At 43.2% G+C, this 19,496-nt stretch overlaps 1 protein-coding gene across 1 annotated transcript in view; it reads left to right on the forward strand.

Annotated features, from left to right (window-relative positions):
- The first annotated feature begins 293 nt into the window (after positions 1-293).
- LOC115322454 overlaps positions 294-19,496 on the forward strand; it is a 36,434-nt gene continuing 17,231 nt past the window's right edge. The window contains exons 1-7 of the mRNA XM_029982808.3: positions 294-336; positions 2,615-2,682; positions 4,370-4,444; positions 6,505-6,624; positions 7,304-7,384; positions 7,984-8,071; positions 17,776-17,858. Of these exons, the coding sequence (XP_029838668.3) occupies positions 294-336; positions 2,615-2,682; positions 4,370-4,444; positions 6,505-6,624; positions 7,304-7,384; positions 7,984-8,071; positions 17,776-17,858 (558 nt within the window). The remainder of the gene's footprint in view (positions 337-2,614; positions 2,683-4,369; positions 4,445-6,504; positions 6,625-7,303; positions 7,385-7,983; positions 8,072-17,775; positions 17,859-19,496) is intronic.

The raw sequence follows: 19,496 nt of genomic DNA on the forward strand, positions 1-19,496 counted from the left end.
ACCGTAACACAATGCGCAAAGGTGGCTAGCTTTTGTCCATCGTAACTTTGGGTCGGTTGCACTCGCAGCAATTGAAACAAGAGAAGTCACTTTGTACAAACAAACAATGGCGACTGGGCGTTCTTTGCTTTCAATCACCACAACAACAGCCCCGTGGCCATGAAATGTCTCCCCGCCTCCTTTCTCTAGCACTTTTGATATTTTGGCACTACTGCGCAGGAACGGGTGTAAGCGCATCTTTAAAACGATTGTAAACCGCCTAGGTACATTGTATTTGAAGAATCACTAAGCGAATGCTGAATCCAATATTGTTCGTCGTCTTCTTGCGGATTCCAGGTAAAGTTGTTGGGGTCAACTCTTGGGTGGATTAGCTCTAATTCAAGTTTCTAAAACTTTCCTTTAAAAAAAATGAAAGAACTTACCCAAACAGTGTCGAACTCCCAATTGTTCAAATGCCCCAACTGCCTGCTCGAGGGCCGCGTGGCGTGAAGGGTGTTCTGTAAAAGGTCCATATCTATATTCCGGTAACTTAATTTAAATAAAAGGCGAAGCGGCAACTTTTTCAACTTGTTCTCTTCATCCTTCAGAATTTATTGTTAGGCTTAAGTGAAACCAATCCAGAAAGCATCGCCATCTCTTAAATTTAGCTCAGCCCAGCTTAAATTTTTCATACTCAAATACCTAAAATGTACGCCGATAAAAAAAGATGCCTGGTTCATTTGCATTTCTGTGCAAGTCTTTCGGTTAGTTCATGGGGCACAATCACTTCAGCTTTATTTTGCGGTGAACCGGTTGGTGTTTACCGTTCCTTTTTCTAACTTCTATCATATGTCGCTCGCCAAGGCGTCTATAAAAAAAATCGCAATGTAACCCCCCCTCCCTCCGCCTTTCTTCTCTTTGAACGTCTCACACATTAACATTAAAAATAGTGCAATTTGTGGTGCATAAATTTGATTTCCTCAACGACAGTGTAGATAATTCAACGCTGACTTTTTGGTGCCAAATGACTGCTATTAAAGATTTTTTTTTTCTCTGAAAACAGCACTTACCAATTTTTGCTAGTTGCTTGGTCTGGTAATTCTCTTCACACGTTCTACTCTACATTGTGCCGAACTGCTTTCATTATAATATATTCGACAGTCAAGCAGGTCATTTGTAAACCCAAACCTTATGACTTCAGCAACAGCGTTATAGACGGCCGGCGTTTGGTCAATCTAGAAATTCTGGATATCTATACACTACGCAGCATACATGTAGAACACAATTATCATTTTATAATCGGACACCGTACTTGCTGGAGGCGCAGTCGCGATATTGCTAACGTCCAGGTGAAATATGTGACAATTATTTGAAAATATATGTTCTGAGATCACCGTATGTAGGCATTTTTGTATAGGCCATCATACTCTTAAATAAAATATTAAAACGATCTTAAATAGTACCACATGCAGTATTTTTATAAGCTTCTATATTATTAGTTGTTTTTATATATATAGCGTGGCGTGAGTCTCTGAACGGGCTCTAGAAATGGCCGGAAACGTCAGTACCTGCAAGTAGCAATACAAAGGGCTATTTTTCGTGTTAAATGATTCTTGTGAAATTTTAGCAATATTAAGGAATCTTCGAGGGACGACGCCGGGTGTCGACGCCGGGCGTCGACGCACAAGTTAGCAACGGGTGCATACTTCTGGTGCCATATCTCAATAGGCGGAGCGATCACACAGTGCACTTAATCGAACGTGACTACCAGAAGATCAACCGTCGCTAACTTGGCCATCTATGTCAATGAACGCCATTTTTCCTTAAAAGTATGTAGGTCTAATTGCTTAGAAGTTTCACACGATAAAACATACTGATAGAGTGCACGTTTGATGAGGATTTCAGGTCGATACGTGCAAGTGCCGATAATTCAGGACAATTTTAGGGCAAGCCTTGGGATTTAGGCCCCACGATATTATCGCCGCGCACACTGAGAAAGATTACAAAAAAGGTCCGACAGACTCGGACCCATGCATTTTTTCCTTTCTACGTCCTTTTTTGTCACATTCACAGGCTCGTATTATCTTTAATAACGCATATGTAGGTTTTTAAAATATCACATACCTAAAATATTCGCTTTTTATTCACAAGTTCGAGTTAGAGACGAAACCGAAAATATATATTTTTTATAACAAATAAAGAAAAAACTAATTCTCGAAAACATTTTCATAATAGACGATTGTCGGCCATTGTGTGCTTTAGCGGTGGGAAGTCACATTACAATGAGTTCACTGAACAAAATTCCGGTTTGTTTGCAGAAAGATTCTTGTAAACGTTTCCATAAATTGTTACGCATTACTAAAGCGTAACTGCTTTTAATTACTCAGGATTTCCTTAAGGTCTGAAGTAGGCAAGAACAGCCACCATCGCCAACATTTCCACATAATGTTCAAAAGCTCTTCTAGGCAAACCTGAAACTGTCAGAGCGCTCTAGAACAGTCTGAATTGTACTAACCTGTCTATAGGGTAAATGGTTGTTTTTAGTAAACTTAAACCACAAGTCATATGGTTATGACTTGCCAACAAACTCACTAATTAAGCGGAATATAACAAATCATAAGTGCTTCAACTTCAGGTTTTGTTTTTGCTGCGGACTTGGAAGCCGGGAGGTGTACCCTACCAAGCTTTACAACTTACACTGGTGTAAGTATACTCTTCTGCCCTAATATTAGAATTCGGCAATACAGATCTTGAATGTGACCTATTAGCTCTAGCGCAAACAATGGCATAGCCGTCAAGAATTCTAAATGACAACTCAATCTGGAGCTCGTGAAAAAATTTACACACCATGAATTTGCCAGACCAATATAACAAAAGAAAAACCCAAGACCAAGAAGGGCATTCACACAGAATACATTTAAGCGTTTAAATATTCATTTTCTTATTTATTTTTTATTCTAATCGAATAGAATAAAACCCGAGACTGCATGTAAACGACACAACAGTAAAAAGTGTCTAACAAAAAATAGAGACTTTTTACTGTTGTGTCGTTTACCCGCAGTCTCGGGGTTTTTTCCACCATGTGCGATATACACCAGCTCGTTTGCGCCCTTACTTTTTGTTCAGAATAAATTATCTCAATGTACATCACAAGCGAAGTTAATTTAAACCCGTTACAGAAAAAAGTTTATAGCATTATTAAACGACAAACGTTACTTAGTGGTTATGCAGGTTGCTTTTAAACTGTAATTCTGCTTAAAGTACGAAGACGAAAAATATTTCTTTTTGCCAGAACAATTATTACGAAAAATCTCCCCAGCTACGTTCTGTGGGGTTACTACCGTCCGGTTCTCCTGCGGCATACACATCATGAAAAACTTCGGCTTCACAAGCTATTTGTCCATGCATGTGTGACACAACCGGCGCATACAGAGACCTTCAAGAAATGTTACATCTTGCAAGGCTGGACTTACAAAACCTGTCCGATGATACAGAGTGTCCCCTAAAAGCATGTAAAATGCTTTTTTATCCCAAAAATAAACCATGCCTAGCCAAACTCTCAGTCTCCAATCAAATGAAGCCCTAGCAGTTCGTACCAGATGGCGATATTTAGAAAATTGCCGTCTTATTCGAAAGTTATCAGTGTTTTTTGGAAAAGTTCGGAAGGAACGTAAGGCCCTTTCCTGTAAACTTGTGTAATTTATCACCGTGTATTCCTGGACAAATAGTTTCCTATATAAAATGTTTAAAAAATCACTAATACCGTTTTAATGAAATAACGACATTCTCTAAAATTGGTCATTTGGTACTGACTGCTTGCGTTGAGTTTGGGTACACAAAGAGTGTTCAGATATGCATAGTTTATTTTTGCCGCCAAAAATCGCAACTTTTCTGGGGAGACACATTGTACAAACTGGTGAGTGTGCAGTCATACTATGTAAAAACGGAACATGTGCTGATATTGCCTCCAACACAAAGTCCTGTTTTTTTATCATGATGGCACACTTCCTGTAGCTAGCATCAAACATCACTTGTACCATAATAGAGGTGTACGGGACACATGCATGATAACCTTGTTGCCATAACAGAATCCCGCAATAAGGAATTATGGTGCATGTTCCGTAATTTAGTGATATGGAACATCTTGTGGCAACAAGGTTAGCAGAGATATGTCCCGTACTAAAAGTACGTTTCCTAGCAGTGTAGATCCTGCGGTTTCGTCAACATTGACAACCGTCTCTCTCTTGTACATTTTTGTGCAGCAAAAAAGTTGTGCATTTTTGTTTTGGCGCAAGTTCGCCACATTAAGACTTTAGTTCAGCCAGTTATGCCTGGCTCGTCACTAGTCATTCCTGGCAATATTATATGTTAAATATTATTTTATACTCAGGATATTGTTCTTCTAAAATGCAAGCATACATGCCGTAATGGAGCGACTACTCAGAGAGATGGAGGAATGTGTTTGGTAAGTAAAATACATTACCATTTTCTCGCAATAATTGTGTAAATCGCGGGAGTGCAGCATTGCGTCATCGAGATATGCAGAATCGAGGCTGGGTTTTACGCTACACTGGACGAAAACAACTTTATCGGCCGTCATTTGGCGAAACTTTTATATTCTGAAATTTCGTATTGTACCACAAATAAAATACCTGGGCCATCAAACGACTTTTTTGCATATTTGGCTTAGCGCTCTAGCGCAGTGCTTTGCTATCTGTGGGAAGCGCACTTCTATAGGCCCGCAGCTGGCTGCGGAGAAGGAGGCGGAGGTCTTCCAAAACAGTTCTGCGCTTAGGTGTATGTTAAACTGATGTACCATAAAATACAAATGAAAAGCTAAATAAAATACAAAAAAAGCTTTTCTATGCAGGTAGCGGAGTGCTGTGTAGAACACGCAAATATGTGGTGAATCGATTGTGGACAGGCGATTTCATGAATCGTTACTCTCCGGATAAATAGGTTTAGGCCACTTAAAATATTTGCTGAGCACTGGAAAGCCGAACGAATAATATGAGCTGTTATCTGTAAGCCTTGCTCATTTGCGTGGGATCACCCACTGCTTGTGTCCTTGATTTTGGACTTACTAAATATATTTAGCGTTTGAAGGTAAGATAGGAACAATTGTTTTCGTAGTTTTGAATTAAAAAAAAGTTGCAATTCCTACATTTTAAAAATTATTGCTAAACTGAGCTGGGTTTCTGCTGATGTGTTTACTGTAATTGTCATCTGTTTACGTGGCCAGTTTAATGTGATAACTTTTATACAGCCCGGATATAAAACTTTAGGATATATCAGGCGCAATTGCTTAAAGATAATAAAAATATCATTGCTGAATAAGAAATAGTACACTTTCAATTTCGCTCAGTTCCTCAGAAGGAGACATGAAAGTGTGGCGTCTCAATGGATGTGCTAGTAACATGAGAATGCAAAAAAAAGTTAGACCGCTGATTGAGAAACGTTGAAAATTTACCTAAAAGAACAACCTCATGAATGAGTGCGAGCAAAAACTTATAAATATTCATGATTAACCAATATCTTAGTAAGCTTTTAACCGACGAGTGCAATAGAAATTTTATAAAGCTCGTAGTTATTCTTTGCCCACCTAGAATGTTGGTCCAGCGAGAGAACCATTTAAACGCACTTGTTGAATGTAAACAAAACAAAGAAAAGTCTAAATTATGGCGTTCATTTTTCTTGACATAACACAAAGGAAACTAGCACACTCAGAATGCCTCAAATAGTTATTTCTCTCAGCATACACCAGTATAAGTAAGGCGAGAGGCCAGCCCTTCACTCGCTGGGTACTGGATTCATCTTTGTCAACGTAAACTGAGGATGCCACCGGTATAAGTAGCAAAGCGTGTGTCTAATGGTATGACTAAATGACACGCTCTAGTCATACTTACTCAAATTAAATAAATAAACGCTTTAGTCGTATTTACTCAAATTAAAGAAATGCAGCTTAAGTCTGAAAGTGACGAAGTCTGTTAAAAGACAAGTGTTTTTCAGAGCTTAGAAAGCTAAATCGCCCAGTAAAATTATCTTTGGGTCGCGTTGAGGCTCTCAAAAGTATTCGTTTATAAACTTCCCTCGTGCGTTATATTGTCACGAAGGACAGGAGAAGAAGCGGCGAAAATCCTGTTTCAAACTGAAAGTTTATTAAAGGACGAACTTGTGCCAAACAAAAGAAAGAACGACCGTCGAGACAGCATAAAAGCGGGCGTAACAGCAAGCGAGAACGAGACAGGCTCGGAAAGGCCCCGCGAAGCTCCTTTTCTAGTGAGCATCAGAATCTCAAAAATTCGTGGCAGAAGTTTCGAGCGTCCAGCGTTGGGGATGAAAATGAACACGCACTTTCGAGAACAAGGAAGTAGAACGATATGATAAAAGTTACGTCCCGAGTAAGAAAAAACCTGCATCCCCAGAAGTCTGTGACTCAAAGTTGCTTGCTCGGCCCTCCGCGCGGCAATATGCAATACTTATATTGAATCAGATAACTGTGCAATTTTTTTTTTTTTGGAACAGGTGCGAAATGGAACAAAGCCCCTGGGCTATGGGAGGTGTGAGGAAGGAGTCTGTGGCTTCATTCCGGAAAACCAAACAGATGAATGCATTCTTGGATCATATTATTATTTCAATAGCTCCGTAAGCATAAATTCTTCCTTTCTATATCCTCGTAAACGTTTATACGATATAGCTTGAGGTCTCGTAGGGGAAAACACCGCCACGAATGCGTTTTGTCAGACCCTCTAAATTTGTTAACAGTGAGTTTTATTTTCTGGTGCGCCATTGATAGTATGTTTTTGCTGACGACCCCTGAAACGGGGTATCATAAACAATTTCTTTAAGTCCCACGTAATATTCAGTATAATACCCTTTTTCTATTTCTGTGCTTTTGGTTAGGAAGAGTTATTTTACTGATGGTGCACCTGAAAAAATTAACTACAAAAATGCACAAGAGAAACATTTGCAGAAAGTACATTAGAGAATGTCGGCACAAATGTCAACGGTCAACGGTTCCAAACAAGCACCGCTAATTACATACAAGAAATATTTTATGGGACTTTCTTAAATAAATGTACAGGCAGTATCTTGGACATACTATCCCGGTGAAGCTTGAAAGGTGGCATTCATCGTTAAGCTTTATGAACCTACGTAATTCCGAAGCTGCCTACAGTTAACACTAGTTGTGATAACAAAAAGTTAACGTCAACATTTGATAATTTATGAGCTTATAAACAAGCAGATAGACGCGCACAATCATTACTTAGTTTAATTCATTGAACAGTAATAATAATAAAACGTTTTTACGAAATCTCTTCAGCTCGAGGGTGTCATTGGCGAGTGCAAATCGATTTGCTTAAGTGGAAGGAGACCCCATCGACCCGATGGCGAACCTTGCGTTGTGAGTATTTAATTTATAAGATGTGTTGAAAATGCTGTTTCCTCAACAATATTTCGAAAGTTCTAAAAATATATATATATATTGCGGGACAACACGTTGACAGTCGGAATTAAGGATTAATACTACGTTATGTTGCAACCACGGCGTACAGAACTCATTTAGGTGATAAGAGTTCATACAGTGTTGCGTACATATAATGTTTGGCCAAAGCTGGTCTCCCTCGATGTTAGAGCCATCTTCCCTCCTAAAAACGAGAAATACCAGCCACGCCGACCTTGGATCTACATGGCCTGATACGCCGTGGCTCTCCTACTGTCGCGTTCTCCTTTTTCTGAAACTTTTTCCTACTCCAGTCAAACTTCTTGAAGAATATATAGGAAGCGCTCCGATTTATTTTTCAGCCGGATTGTTTATATTCATTACAAAGTGCTGCCCGGCAGGCTTTAGACGCCACAACATTGAATCACGCCCTGTGATAAATATGCGCTCTTTCTCTCTTGCGTGCACCATAGTATAAACATTTTAGGAGACCTTAAAATTGAATGTTCCCTGCGTATAGCTACGAACCTGTATCACTATTATAATTTCCGTCTTTTTAGGTCCGATTCAACCGAAATATGACTTTTATTAACAATACAAGGATCGCTGAAGTTGGATACTGTCACAATGGCACTTGCGCTCGTTCACGTAAGAATAAAATTGAATATTTTTATGTAAAGCGCGGATTTCTATTGATGTGGGGCATAACGATATCTGGGAAGAGCTAGGCTTAATGTCTCGTGTGGCGAGTATGGTAGTCCAATGGTTAATTGGACACGTTGCCTAAGAAAGAAGAGCAAATCAGATGCTGATTGTTTAAACAGTGTAAGGCCGACCTTCTTTTGAGATCCCTTCTAGCTACAGTTCCTAGCGTCAGTTCCTAGCGTCAGTCGGTTATCTCTCGCCCGCAATGATTACAGAGGGAGGGAGAGGGCGTAACCATAGGGTCAGTTGAACAAAATGATTGTAGGCTAAAATTTAGAGAAGTGAGGAGAAAAATTGAATTATTTAAAACTTGACGGTTAAAATGAGCAAACAACAAAGAAACGGTAATTTCAGAAGTAGCGAGCACTTCGAAGAACACCGTTTGCGAAGCCTCGAGGGCATAACCCAAGCACTTTTGAAAACAAGTAGTTCCATTTGGAGAACATAATAGCGCTTCACGACAGGGACGAAGGGTAGGAACAAGACAACACAATGCGCTAACTTCAACTGGTTTAATCGTCAGAAAATCAAAGGTATAAATACTCTGCATCATCGCGCCATTCAACCAATCCCAAGCCACGCCACTGATCGCAAGAACTGTATCTCTTTGTCTGCCAAATCGATCGACGCCACGCTGACACATCGATCCCCGTAGTTTCTTATCAGGTCCGCCTCTATAATTTCCCTTACCGTCTTATCTCTATGTTTTCTAATGACAGTGCACAAATTAAATTCAGGTTTGCACCCACAGTCATGGCAGTGCATGGACAAATGACCGTCACGCTGTCCGCTCACTTTTAGGTTGTGCTCGCGCAATCTGTCATTCAGACATCTTCCCGTCTGTCCAACGTACTTTTTACCGCACGTCAGCGGGATCTCATAAACGACGCCTTCTGCGCAATCTACAAACGGGCTGCGATGCTTCTTCACGCAGCCAACCGGTGGTTTGCGGTAAGGGTCCGTCATTTTGCACAACTTGGCAAGTTTTTCGGGTGCAGAAAAAACCACCCGAGCGTTTAGGCGGTTTGCTATCCTTTTGAGATTGTGTGCCGTTTTGTCCATGTAAGGCACAACCGCCACTCTTTGTTTCTTTTGGGCCACATCCTGGTCTGGACTCGCTACTACTCGTAGCTTCTTTAAAACCTTTTCTGCAACCGACACCAGGAGCGTTCCCGGGAAACCGGCAGCCACCAAGCGTTCTGACTGCTCCTTCAGACCTGAAGGCATCGCATGATGACACGACCTTCTGATGGCGTTCACAAAGCACAAATTTACAATTCCTCTCTTGACAAGTTTTGAATGGGATGAATTAAAAGGCAACAGGGGCTTATTTGCTCTTGGTTGGTATTTCCAACACACATGTTGCTCCGAAAGTGTGAGCCTGATATCTAAAAACTGTATGACGTTGTCCACAGGTACCTCGTGCGTAAGCTTGAGAGGATCTAGGACGGTACTAAAAACTGTTAAAAGGCTGTTCACCACCGAGGGAAAGTGAGAAACGTCATGGGGAAGAAAAACTAAATAATCGTCGACGAATCTAAAAACCTTACTACCATTAAAGTCATTCAGGCGTTCCGAGAGAACTCTGTCGTGATGGGCTAAAAATATATCGCTTAAAACTGGAGCTAAACACGAGCCAATACACACCCCTCGCTTCTGAGTATACACTCCGCTGTTCCACTCAACAAAGGTCGAGTTTAGATAAAATGTAAGCAATTCGAGAAAGTCATCTACAGTCATTCCTGCTGCGTTCTGAAAGGCCACCACCCCGTGTTTATCGATGCTTTCCTCTACGCAGGTCAGTAGTTTGTCGTGCGGTAGGGAATAGTATAAATCCTTTATGTCAAGTGAGCAGGCTAGAAAGCCTTTGTCCGCGTTTGTCTTTAAAAAATCTACGACTTCATCCGAGCTTTTGACTAAAAACGGGTCGTCAATACAAATGGCTCCCAGTTTATCTTGCAGAAAGAGTGCTATCGATTTCTGCCATGTGCCTCTTACCGAAACTATCACTCTTAACGGACAATCAACTTTGTGCGTCTTAGCGCTGAACATCATCTGTAGGCACTCGCTTTTGGTTTTGTCAATACTCTGTGACAACCTGTCTAATTTTAACCTCTGGCACAATTTTTTCCCCTCCGCCTTTAGCTTAGTTAAAGACACCTTTTGACGCTGCTTGAACACTGACGAAATAGCCTCAAGGGCCTTACTCCCGAATTCGGCTTCTGTTAAGACCACAAACCCTCCTTCCTTGTCGGCGGGAATGATAGACAATCGACGCTCTTTCAATAGCGACACCACACGCTTAACCGGAATATGGGGCTTCGCGGGTTTGTTATTGTTCCTAGACAACACGTCCACTCCCTCCGAGATACAACGTTCAACTTCGCCGTCTGGTGCGCACCTGGCGACTTGGCGGACCAGGCCCAAGAGTTCCGGAGCGTTCATGTTCGGCTCAACCGCAAACTTTGGTCCTAGAGCAAGAACTCGTCGTACATTTTCTGGAAGCTCCACGTCACTCACTGATCTGATGTCACACTTGGCCACTGGACGTCGCTTGGGTAGGGTGGCACGTAGACGATGCAATGATTGCTGCCAGAGGAACTCTGTGGTCCTATCCACGATGCCAAAGAAGTCCCTGATACGTCTGTTGTCCTGCAGGGGCTTGCTGGTGTCTCGAAGAACTGCACACAATAGGCTTCTGTACAGACGTGCTTGTCGCTGCCATTCCGTTCGTAGGATCTTCAGTATTCTTGTGCCGTGTCCTGCTGACGGCTCGAAGTTTCCAAAAAGCTGTTTTACTTCTGCCGGCAAGTGTCTGCAGCGGATGCAGAACGATAACGTGCGAGCCTGGCAGGTGGCATTGGTGATGAGCGAAGCGATGACGCAAGGATCCAATGAAGAACATATAAAAGGGCCCGATGTACTAGAAATGAAGTTGAGTAATGCGGATTCTTGGGCGAGTTGGTACTGAAACTTGGAGAACATAATAGCGCTTCACGACAGGGACGAAGGGTAGGAACAAGACAACACAATGCGCTAACTTCAACTGGTTTAATCGTCAGAAAATCAAAGGTATAAATACTCTGCATCATCGCGCCATTCAACCAATCCCAAGCCACGCCACTGATCGCAAGAACTGTATCTCTTTGTCTGCCAAATCGATCGACGCCACGCTGACACATCGATCCCCGTAGTTTCTTATCAGGTCCGCCTCTATAATTTCCCTTACCGTCTTATCTCTATGTTTTCTAATGACAGTGCACAAATTAAATTCAGGTTTGCACCCACAGTCATGGCAGTGCATGGACAAATGACCGTCACGCTGTCCGCTCACTTTTAGGTTGTGCTCGCGCAATCTGTCATTCAGACATCTTCCCGTCTGTCCAACGTACTTTTTACCGCACGTCAGCGGGATCTCATAAACGACGCCTTCTGCGCAATCTACAAACGGGCTGCGATGCTTCTTCACGCAGCCAACCGGTGGTTTGCGGTAAGGGTCCGTCATTTTGCACAACTTGGCAAGTTTTTCGGGTGCAGAAAAAACCACCCGAGCGTTTAGGCGGTTTGCTATCCTTTTGAGATTGTGTGCCGTTTTGTCCATGTAAGGCACAACCGCCACTCTTTGTTTCTTTTGGGCCACATCCTGGTCTGGACTCGCTACTACTCGTAGCTTCTTTAAAACCTTTTCTGCAACCGACACCAGGAGCGTTCCCGGGAAACCGGCAGCCACCAAGCGTTCTGACTGCTCCTTCAGACCTGAAGGCATCGCATGATGACACGACCTTCTGATGGCGTTCACAAAGCACAAATTTACAATTCCTCTCTTGACAAGTTTTGAATGGGATGAATTAAAAGGCAACAGGGGCTTATTTGCTCTTGGTTGGTATTTCCAACACACATGTTGCTCCGAAAGTGTGAGCCTGATATCTAAAAACTGTATGACGTTGTCCACAGGTACCTCGTGCGTAAGCTTGAGAGGATCTAGGACGGTACTAAAAACTGTTAAAAGGCTGTTCACCACCGAGGGAAAGTGAGAAACGTCATGGGGAAGAAAAACTAAATAATCGTCGACGAATCTAAAAACCTTACTACCATTAAAGTCATTCAGGCGTTCCGAGAGAACTCTGTCGTGATGGGCTAAAAATATATCGCTTAAAACTGGAGCTAAACACGAGCCAATACACACCCCTCGCTTCTGAGTATACACTCCGCTGTTCCACTCAACAAAGGTCGAGTTTAGATAAAATGTAAGCAATTCGAGAAAGTCATCTACAGTCATTCCTGCTGCGTTCTGAAAGGCCACCACCCCGTGTTTATCGATGCTTTCCTCTACGCAGGTCAGTAGTTTGTCGTGCGGTAGGGAATAGTATAAATCCTTTATGTCAAGTGAGCAGGCTAGAAAGCCTTTGTCCGCGTTTGTCTTTAAAAAATCTACGACTTCATCCGAGCTTTTGACTAAAAACGGGTCGTCAATACAAATGGCTCCCAGTTTATCTTGCAGAAAGAGTGCTATCGATTTCTGCCATGTGCCTCTTACCGAAACTATCACTCTTAACGGACAATCAACTTTGTGCGTCTTAGCGCTGAACATCATCTGTAGGCACTCGCTTTTGGTTTTGTCAATACTCTGTGACAACCTGTCTAATTTTAACCTCTGGCACAATTTTTTCCCCTCCGCCTTTAGCTTAGTTAAAGACACCTTTTGACGCTGCTTGAACACTGACGAAATAGCCTCAAGGGCCTTACTCCCGAATTCGGCTTCTGTTAAGACCACAAACCCTCCTTCCTTGTCGGCGGGAATGATAGACAATCGACGCTCTTTCAATAGCGACACCACACGCTTAACCGGAATATGGGGCTTCGCGGGTTTGTTATTGTTCCTAGACAACACGTCCACTCCCTCCGAGATACAACGTTCAACTTCGCCGTCTGGTGCGCACCTGGCGACTTGGCGGACCAGGCCCAAGAGTTCCGGAGCGTTCATGTTCGGCTCAACCGCAAACTTTGGTCCTAGAGCAAGAACTTGTCGTACATTTTCTGGAAGCTGCACGTCACTCACTGATCTGATGTCACACTTGGCCACTGGACGTCGCTTGGGTAGGGTGGCACGTAGACGATGCAATGATTGCTGCCAGAGGAACTCTGTGGTCCTATCCACGATGCCAAAGAAGTCCCTGATACGTCTGTTGTCCTGCAGGGGCTTGCTGGTGTCTCGAAGAACTGCACACAATAGGCTTCTGTACAGACGTGCTTGTCGCTGCCATTCCGTTCGTAGGATCTTCAGTATTCTTGTGCCGTGTCCTGCTGACGGCTCGAAGTTTCCAAAAAGCTGTTTTACTTCTGCCGGCAAGTGTCTCCAGCGGATGCAGAACGATAACGTGCGAGCCTGGCAGGTGGCATTGGTGATGAGCGAAGCGATGACGCAAGGATCCAATGAAGAACATATAAAAGGGCCCGATGTACTAGAAATGAAGTTGAGTAATGCGGATTCTTGGGCGAGTTGGTACTGAAACTTGGAGAACATAATAGCGCTTCACGACAGGGACGAAGGGTAGGAACAAGACAACACAATGCGCTAACTTCAACTGGTTTAATCGTCAGAAAATCAAAGGTATAAATACTCTGCATCATCGCGCCATTCAACCAATCCCAAGCCACGCCACTGATCGCAAGAACTGTATCTCTTTGTCTGCCAAATCGATCGACGCCACGCTGACACATCGATCCCCGTAGTTTCTTATCAGGTCCGCCTCTATAATTTCCCTTACCGTCTTATCTCTATGTTTTCTAATGACAGTGCACAAATTAAATTCAGGTTTGCACCCACAGTCATGGCAGTGCATGGACAAATGACCGTCACGCTGTCCGCTCACTTTTAGGTTGTGCTCGCGCAATCTGTCATTCAGACATCTTCCCGTCTGTCCAACGTACTTTTTACCGCACGTCAGCGGGATCTCATAAACGACGCCTTCTGCGCAATCTACAAACGGGCTGCGATGCTTCTTCACGCAGCCAACCGGTGGTTTGCGGTAAGGGTCCGTCATTTTGCACAACTTGGCAAGTTTTTCGGGTGCAGAAAAAACCACCCGAGCGTTTAGGCGGTTTGCTATCCTTTTGAGATTGTGTGCCATTTTGTGCATGTAAGGCACAACCGCCACTCTTTGTTTCTTTTGGGCCACATCCTGGTCTGGACTCGCTACTACTCGTAGCTTCTTTAAAACCTTTTCTGCAACCGACACCAGGAGCGTTCCCGGGAAACCGGCAGCCACCAAGCGTTCTGACTGCTCCTTCAGACCTGAAGGCATCGCATGATGACACGACCTTCTGATGGCGTTCACAAAGCACAAATTTACAATTCCTCTCTTGACAAGTTTTGAATGGGATGAATTAAAAGGCAACAGGGGCTTATTTGCTCTTGGTTGGTATTTCCAACACACATGTTGCTCCGAAAGTGTGAGCCTGATATCTAAAAACTGTATGACGTTGTCCACAGGTACCTCGTGCGTAAGCTTGAGAGGATCTAGGACGGTACTAAAAACTGTTAAAAGGCTGTTCACCACCGAGGGTCATTTGTCCATGCACTGCCATGACTGTGGGTGCAAACCTGAATTTAATTTGTGCACTGTCATTAGAAAACATAGAGATAAGACGGTAAGGGAAATTATAGAGGCGGACCTGATAAGAAACTACGGGGATCGATGTGTCAGCGTGGCGTCGATCGATTTGGCAGACAAAGAGATACAGTTCTTGCGATCAGTGGCGTGGCTTGGGATTGGTTGAATGGCGCGATGATGCAGAGTATTTATACCTTTGATTTTCTGACGATTAAACCAGTTGAAGTTAGCGCATTGTGTTGTCTTGTTCCTACCCTTCGTCCCTGTCGTGAAGCGCTATTATGTTCTCCAAGTTTCAGTACCAACTCGCCCAAGAATCCGCATTACTCAACTTCATTTCTAGTACATCGGGCCCTTTTATATGTTCTTCATTGGATCCTTGCGTCATCGCTTCGCTCATCACCAATGCCACCTGCCAGGCTCGCACGTTATCGTTCTGCATCCGCTGCAGACACTTGCCGGCAGGAGTAAAACAGCTTTTTGGAAACTTCGAGCCGTCAGCAGGACACGGCACAAGAATACTGAAGATCCTACGAACGGAATGGCAGCAACAAGCACGTCTGTACAGAAGCCTATTGTGTGCAGTTCTTCGAGACACCAGCAAGCCCCTGCAGGACAACAGACGTATCAGGGACTTCTTTGGCATCGTGGATAGGACCACAGAGTTCCTCTGGCAGCAATCATTGCATCGTCTACGTGCCACCCTACCCAAGCGACGTCCAGTGGCCAAGTGTGACATCAGATCAGTGAGTGACGTGCAGCTTCCAGAAAATGTACGACGAGTTCTTGCTCTAGGACCAAAGTTTGCGGTTGAGCCGAACATGAACGCTCCGGAACTCTTGGGCCTGGTCCGCCAAGTCGCCAGGTGCGCACCAGACGGCGAAGTTGAACGTTGTATCTCGGAGGGAGTGGACGTGTTGTCTAGGAACAATAACAAACCCGCGAAGCCCCATATTCCGGTTAAGCGTGTGGTGTCGCTATTGAAAGAGCGTCGATTGTCTATCATTCCCGCCGACAAGGAAGGAGGGTTTGTGGTCTTAACAGAAGCCGAATTCGGGAGTAAGGCCCTTGAGGCTATTTCGTCAGTGTTCAAGCAGCGTCAAAAGGTGTCTTTAACTAAGCTAAAGGCGGAGGGGAAAAAATTGTGCCAGAGGTTAAAATTAGACAGGTTGTCACAGAGTATTGACAAAACCAAAAGCGAGTGCCTACAGATGATGTTCAGCGCTAAGACGCACAAAGTTGATTGTCCGTTAAGAGTGATAGTTTCGGAAAGAGGCACATGGCAGAAATCGATAGCACTCTTTCTGCAAGATAAACTGGGAGCCATTTGTATTGACGACCCGTTTTTAGTCAAAAGCTCGGATGAAGTCGTAGATTTTTTAAAGACAAACGCGGACAAAGGCTTTCTAGCCTGCTCACTTGACATAAAGGATTTATACTATTCCCTACCGCACGACAAACTACTGACCTGCGTAGAGGAAAGCATCGATAAACACGGGGTGGTGGCCTTTCAGAACGCAGCAGGAATGACTGTAGATGACTTTCTCGAATTGCTTACATTTTATCTAAACTCGACCTTTGTTGAGTGGAACAGCGGAGTGTATATTCAGAAGCGAGGGGTGTGTATTGGCTCGTGTTTAGCTCCAGTTTTAAGCGATATATTTTTAGCCCATCATGACAGAGTTCTCTCGGAACGCCTGAATGACTTTAATGGTAGTAAGGTTTTTAGATTCGTCGACGATTATTTAGTTTTTCTTCCCCATGACGTTTCTCACTTTCCCTTGGTGGTGAACAGCCTTTTAACAGTTTTTAGTACCGTCCTAGATCCTCTCAAGCTTACGCACGAGGTACCTGTGGACAACGTCATACAGTTTTTAGATATCAGGCTCACACTTTCGGAGCAACATGTGTGTTGGAAATACCAACCAAGAGCAAATAAGCCCCTGTTGCCTTTTAATTCATCCCATTCAAAACTTGTCAGGAGAGGAATTGTAAATTTGTGCTTTGTGAACGCCATCAGAAGGTCGTGTCATCATGCGATGCCTTCAGGTCTGAAGGAGCAGTCAGAACGCTTGGTGGCTGCCGGTTTCCCGGGAACGCTCCTGGTGTCGGTTGCAGAAAAGGTTTTAAAGAAGCTACGAGTAGTAGCGAGTCCAGACCAGGATGTGGCCCAAAAGAAACAAAGAGTGGCGGTTGTGCCTTACATGCACAAAACGGCACACAATCTCAAAAGGATAGCAAACCGCCTAAACGCTCGGGTGGTTTTTTCTGCACCCGAAAAACTTGCCAAGTTGTGCAAAATGACGGACCCTTACCGCAAACCACCGGTTGGCTGCGTGAAGAAGCATCGCAGCCCGTTTGTAGATTGCGCAGAAGGCGTCGTTTATGAGATCCCGCTGACGTGCGGTAAAAAGTACGTTGGACAGACGGGAAGATGTCTGAATGACAGATTGCGCGAGCACAACCTAAAAGTGAGCGGACAGCGTGACGGTCATTTGTCCATGCACTGCCATGACTGTGGGTGCAAACCTGAATTTAATTTGTGCACTGTCATTAGAAAACATAGAGATAAGACGGTAAGGGAAATTATAGAGGCGGACCTGATAAGAAACTACGGGGATCGATGTGTCAGCGTGGCGTCGATCGATTTGGCAGACAAAGAGATACAGTTTTGCGATCAGTGGCGTGGCTTGGGATTGGTTGAATGGCGCGATGATGCAGAGTATTTATACCTTTGATTTTCTGACGATTAAACCAGTTGAAGTTAGCGCATTGTGTTGTCTTGTTCCTACCCTTCGTCCCTGTCGTGAAGCGCTATTATGTTCTCCAAGTTTCAGTACCAACTCGCCCAAGAATCCGCATTACTCAAGTAGTTCCAGGTAACCCGTGCTTAACGAAATGACACTGGCACTGTTAAAGAAAAACACTGAGTAGCTGTATGAAAAGAGGCCGCGAAAAATGTCCTTGTTGCGCAATCCTTTTCATACTTTTGAATGTAGAGCGCGTTTCTTGAAACATTTTCCACTTTGACAGGTCCCCCGATTCCACCGCGCCTGACTCCAACGACCCCGTCTATTTCAAGATGCCACAAACAGGATGTATATATCAGTGAAAACGTGAGTATTGATGTAGATATACTGTGCTTTGAAATATGCTGTGATTTAAAACGGAGACACCTGCTGTCATTTGTCGAATATGAAACAGAGAAAGTCATCACATACCTTCAGACACCGAGGATAAGATTCTCCATGTTTATATTTGAGTTTGTAAATTGACTAATTTTTACAGGGTGCGCATTAAAAGCCGAAGACATTTTAGAGCTTTTAAGTTTGTGTATTAAAGAATTAAATTTTTTTTATCTACCCCAAGCACAAACTTTTGGCCGTCTGCACGTGAGTCCGGGCAATTTCCTGCTAAATTTGTCGGAGAAACTAATTTGCTGGTTAGGTAACTTATGTCTATTGATGTCAAGTAACCTGACGTCCCGTTATCTATGGACTAATTAAGTTTCCCCTCAAAAGTCGGCGGAGAAAATGATGCCACGTGACTTGGCATTATGTGATCTCTACTGCGCATTTATCAGCAAATGCTGATAATAGCGCGGCTGCTGAATAAGTGCCTTCTGCTCGCTCACCATAGGAACCCATAAATAGTTAAAGTCAAAGAAATCTTAGTCAATCATTTCATAACGTTTCATTGTTTTTTCGCCAATGTAAGAACTGTCATGAACAAGCGTGATGAACTGTGTGCGACTATTGACTATTCTTCGTCTGATATCGTAGTACTAACTGGAACTTGAATTTCGTCTCGAATCCGTGACAATTAAATATTTGCTTGCGAAAAAAGGTTTAATTTTTACCAATACGACAGGGAGTATAGATCACGAGGAGGAGTATTGATTGGAATTAACGAGAATATTGAATCATTTTATGTAAATATTGTTACTGTGTTTGAGTTTATCTGTGTTTGCTTCCAAGCGGGGAATATACAATTGTTCTCTGTGCTTGTTATAGACCATCTAACTATTCCACTGGCTTTCTCAATGACTTAGATGATGCACTAAACAGGGTTACTGCAAGATTCCTGGATTCCCAAATATTTTGTTAAGCGATTTCAAATGTCCGAATATTGATTGGTCCGATACGTGACCTTCTCTCAGTTGTCATTCCTTTGAGTGTTTCAATTTCTTAAGCTTGTGCGCCGATTTCAATAGTTTACAACTCGTCACTGAACCCACACGAGTCACAGCTTCGTCAGCCATTTTCCTTGATGTCGCTAAAAGTAATGCACCGGATCTTGTTTCTTTAGTATCTCATCTACCAGGCCTCAGTGATCCGAGTTCTTTACACATATCTCTAACTGTTCCTTAGCACAACTCATTAAATTGACTAAACACGTTCGCGACTGTAGCAAAGCGAACTTTGAAGCTATTAATAACCACTTAGCCATTTCTCTATGTGACTTTATAATTACCTTTTCGAGACGCACCCTTAATAAACTGGACGTTATTTAAGAGCCAAGTGGCGCTGCTCACGGACAAATTCATTCCCCTCCGTCCGATCAGATCACACACTCATTCACCATGGTTTAATGTGACATTAAAACGGCTTTCTAACAAAAAACACAAAAACATATTTTTTCGCTCTGCAAATGCCACAGGCTACTCGAACGTTGGGAGGCTTATCGGAACGCATATTATGCTTACTAATCTGCTTTTCAGGATGTGAAGCTTGTGTGTTTTAATCCGACTTTGC

Source organism: Ixodes scapularis, unplaced genomic scaffold (assembly GCF_016920785.2).
Source record: "Ixodes scapularis isolate PalLabHiFi unplaced genomic scaffold, ASM1692078v2 PGA_scaffold1__304_contigs__length_218370807, whole genome shotgun sequence".
NCBI classification, from domain to species: domain Eukaryota; kingdom Metazoa; phylum Arthropoda; class Arachnida; order Ixodida; family Ixodidae; genus Ixodes; species Ixodes scapularis.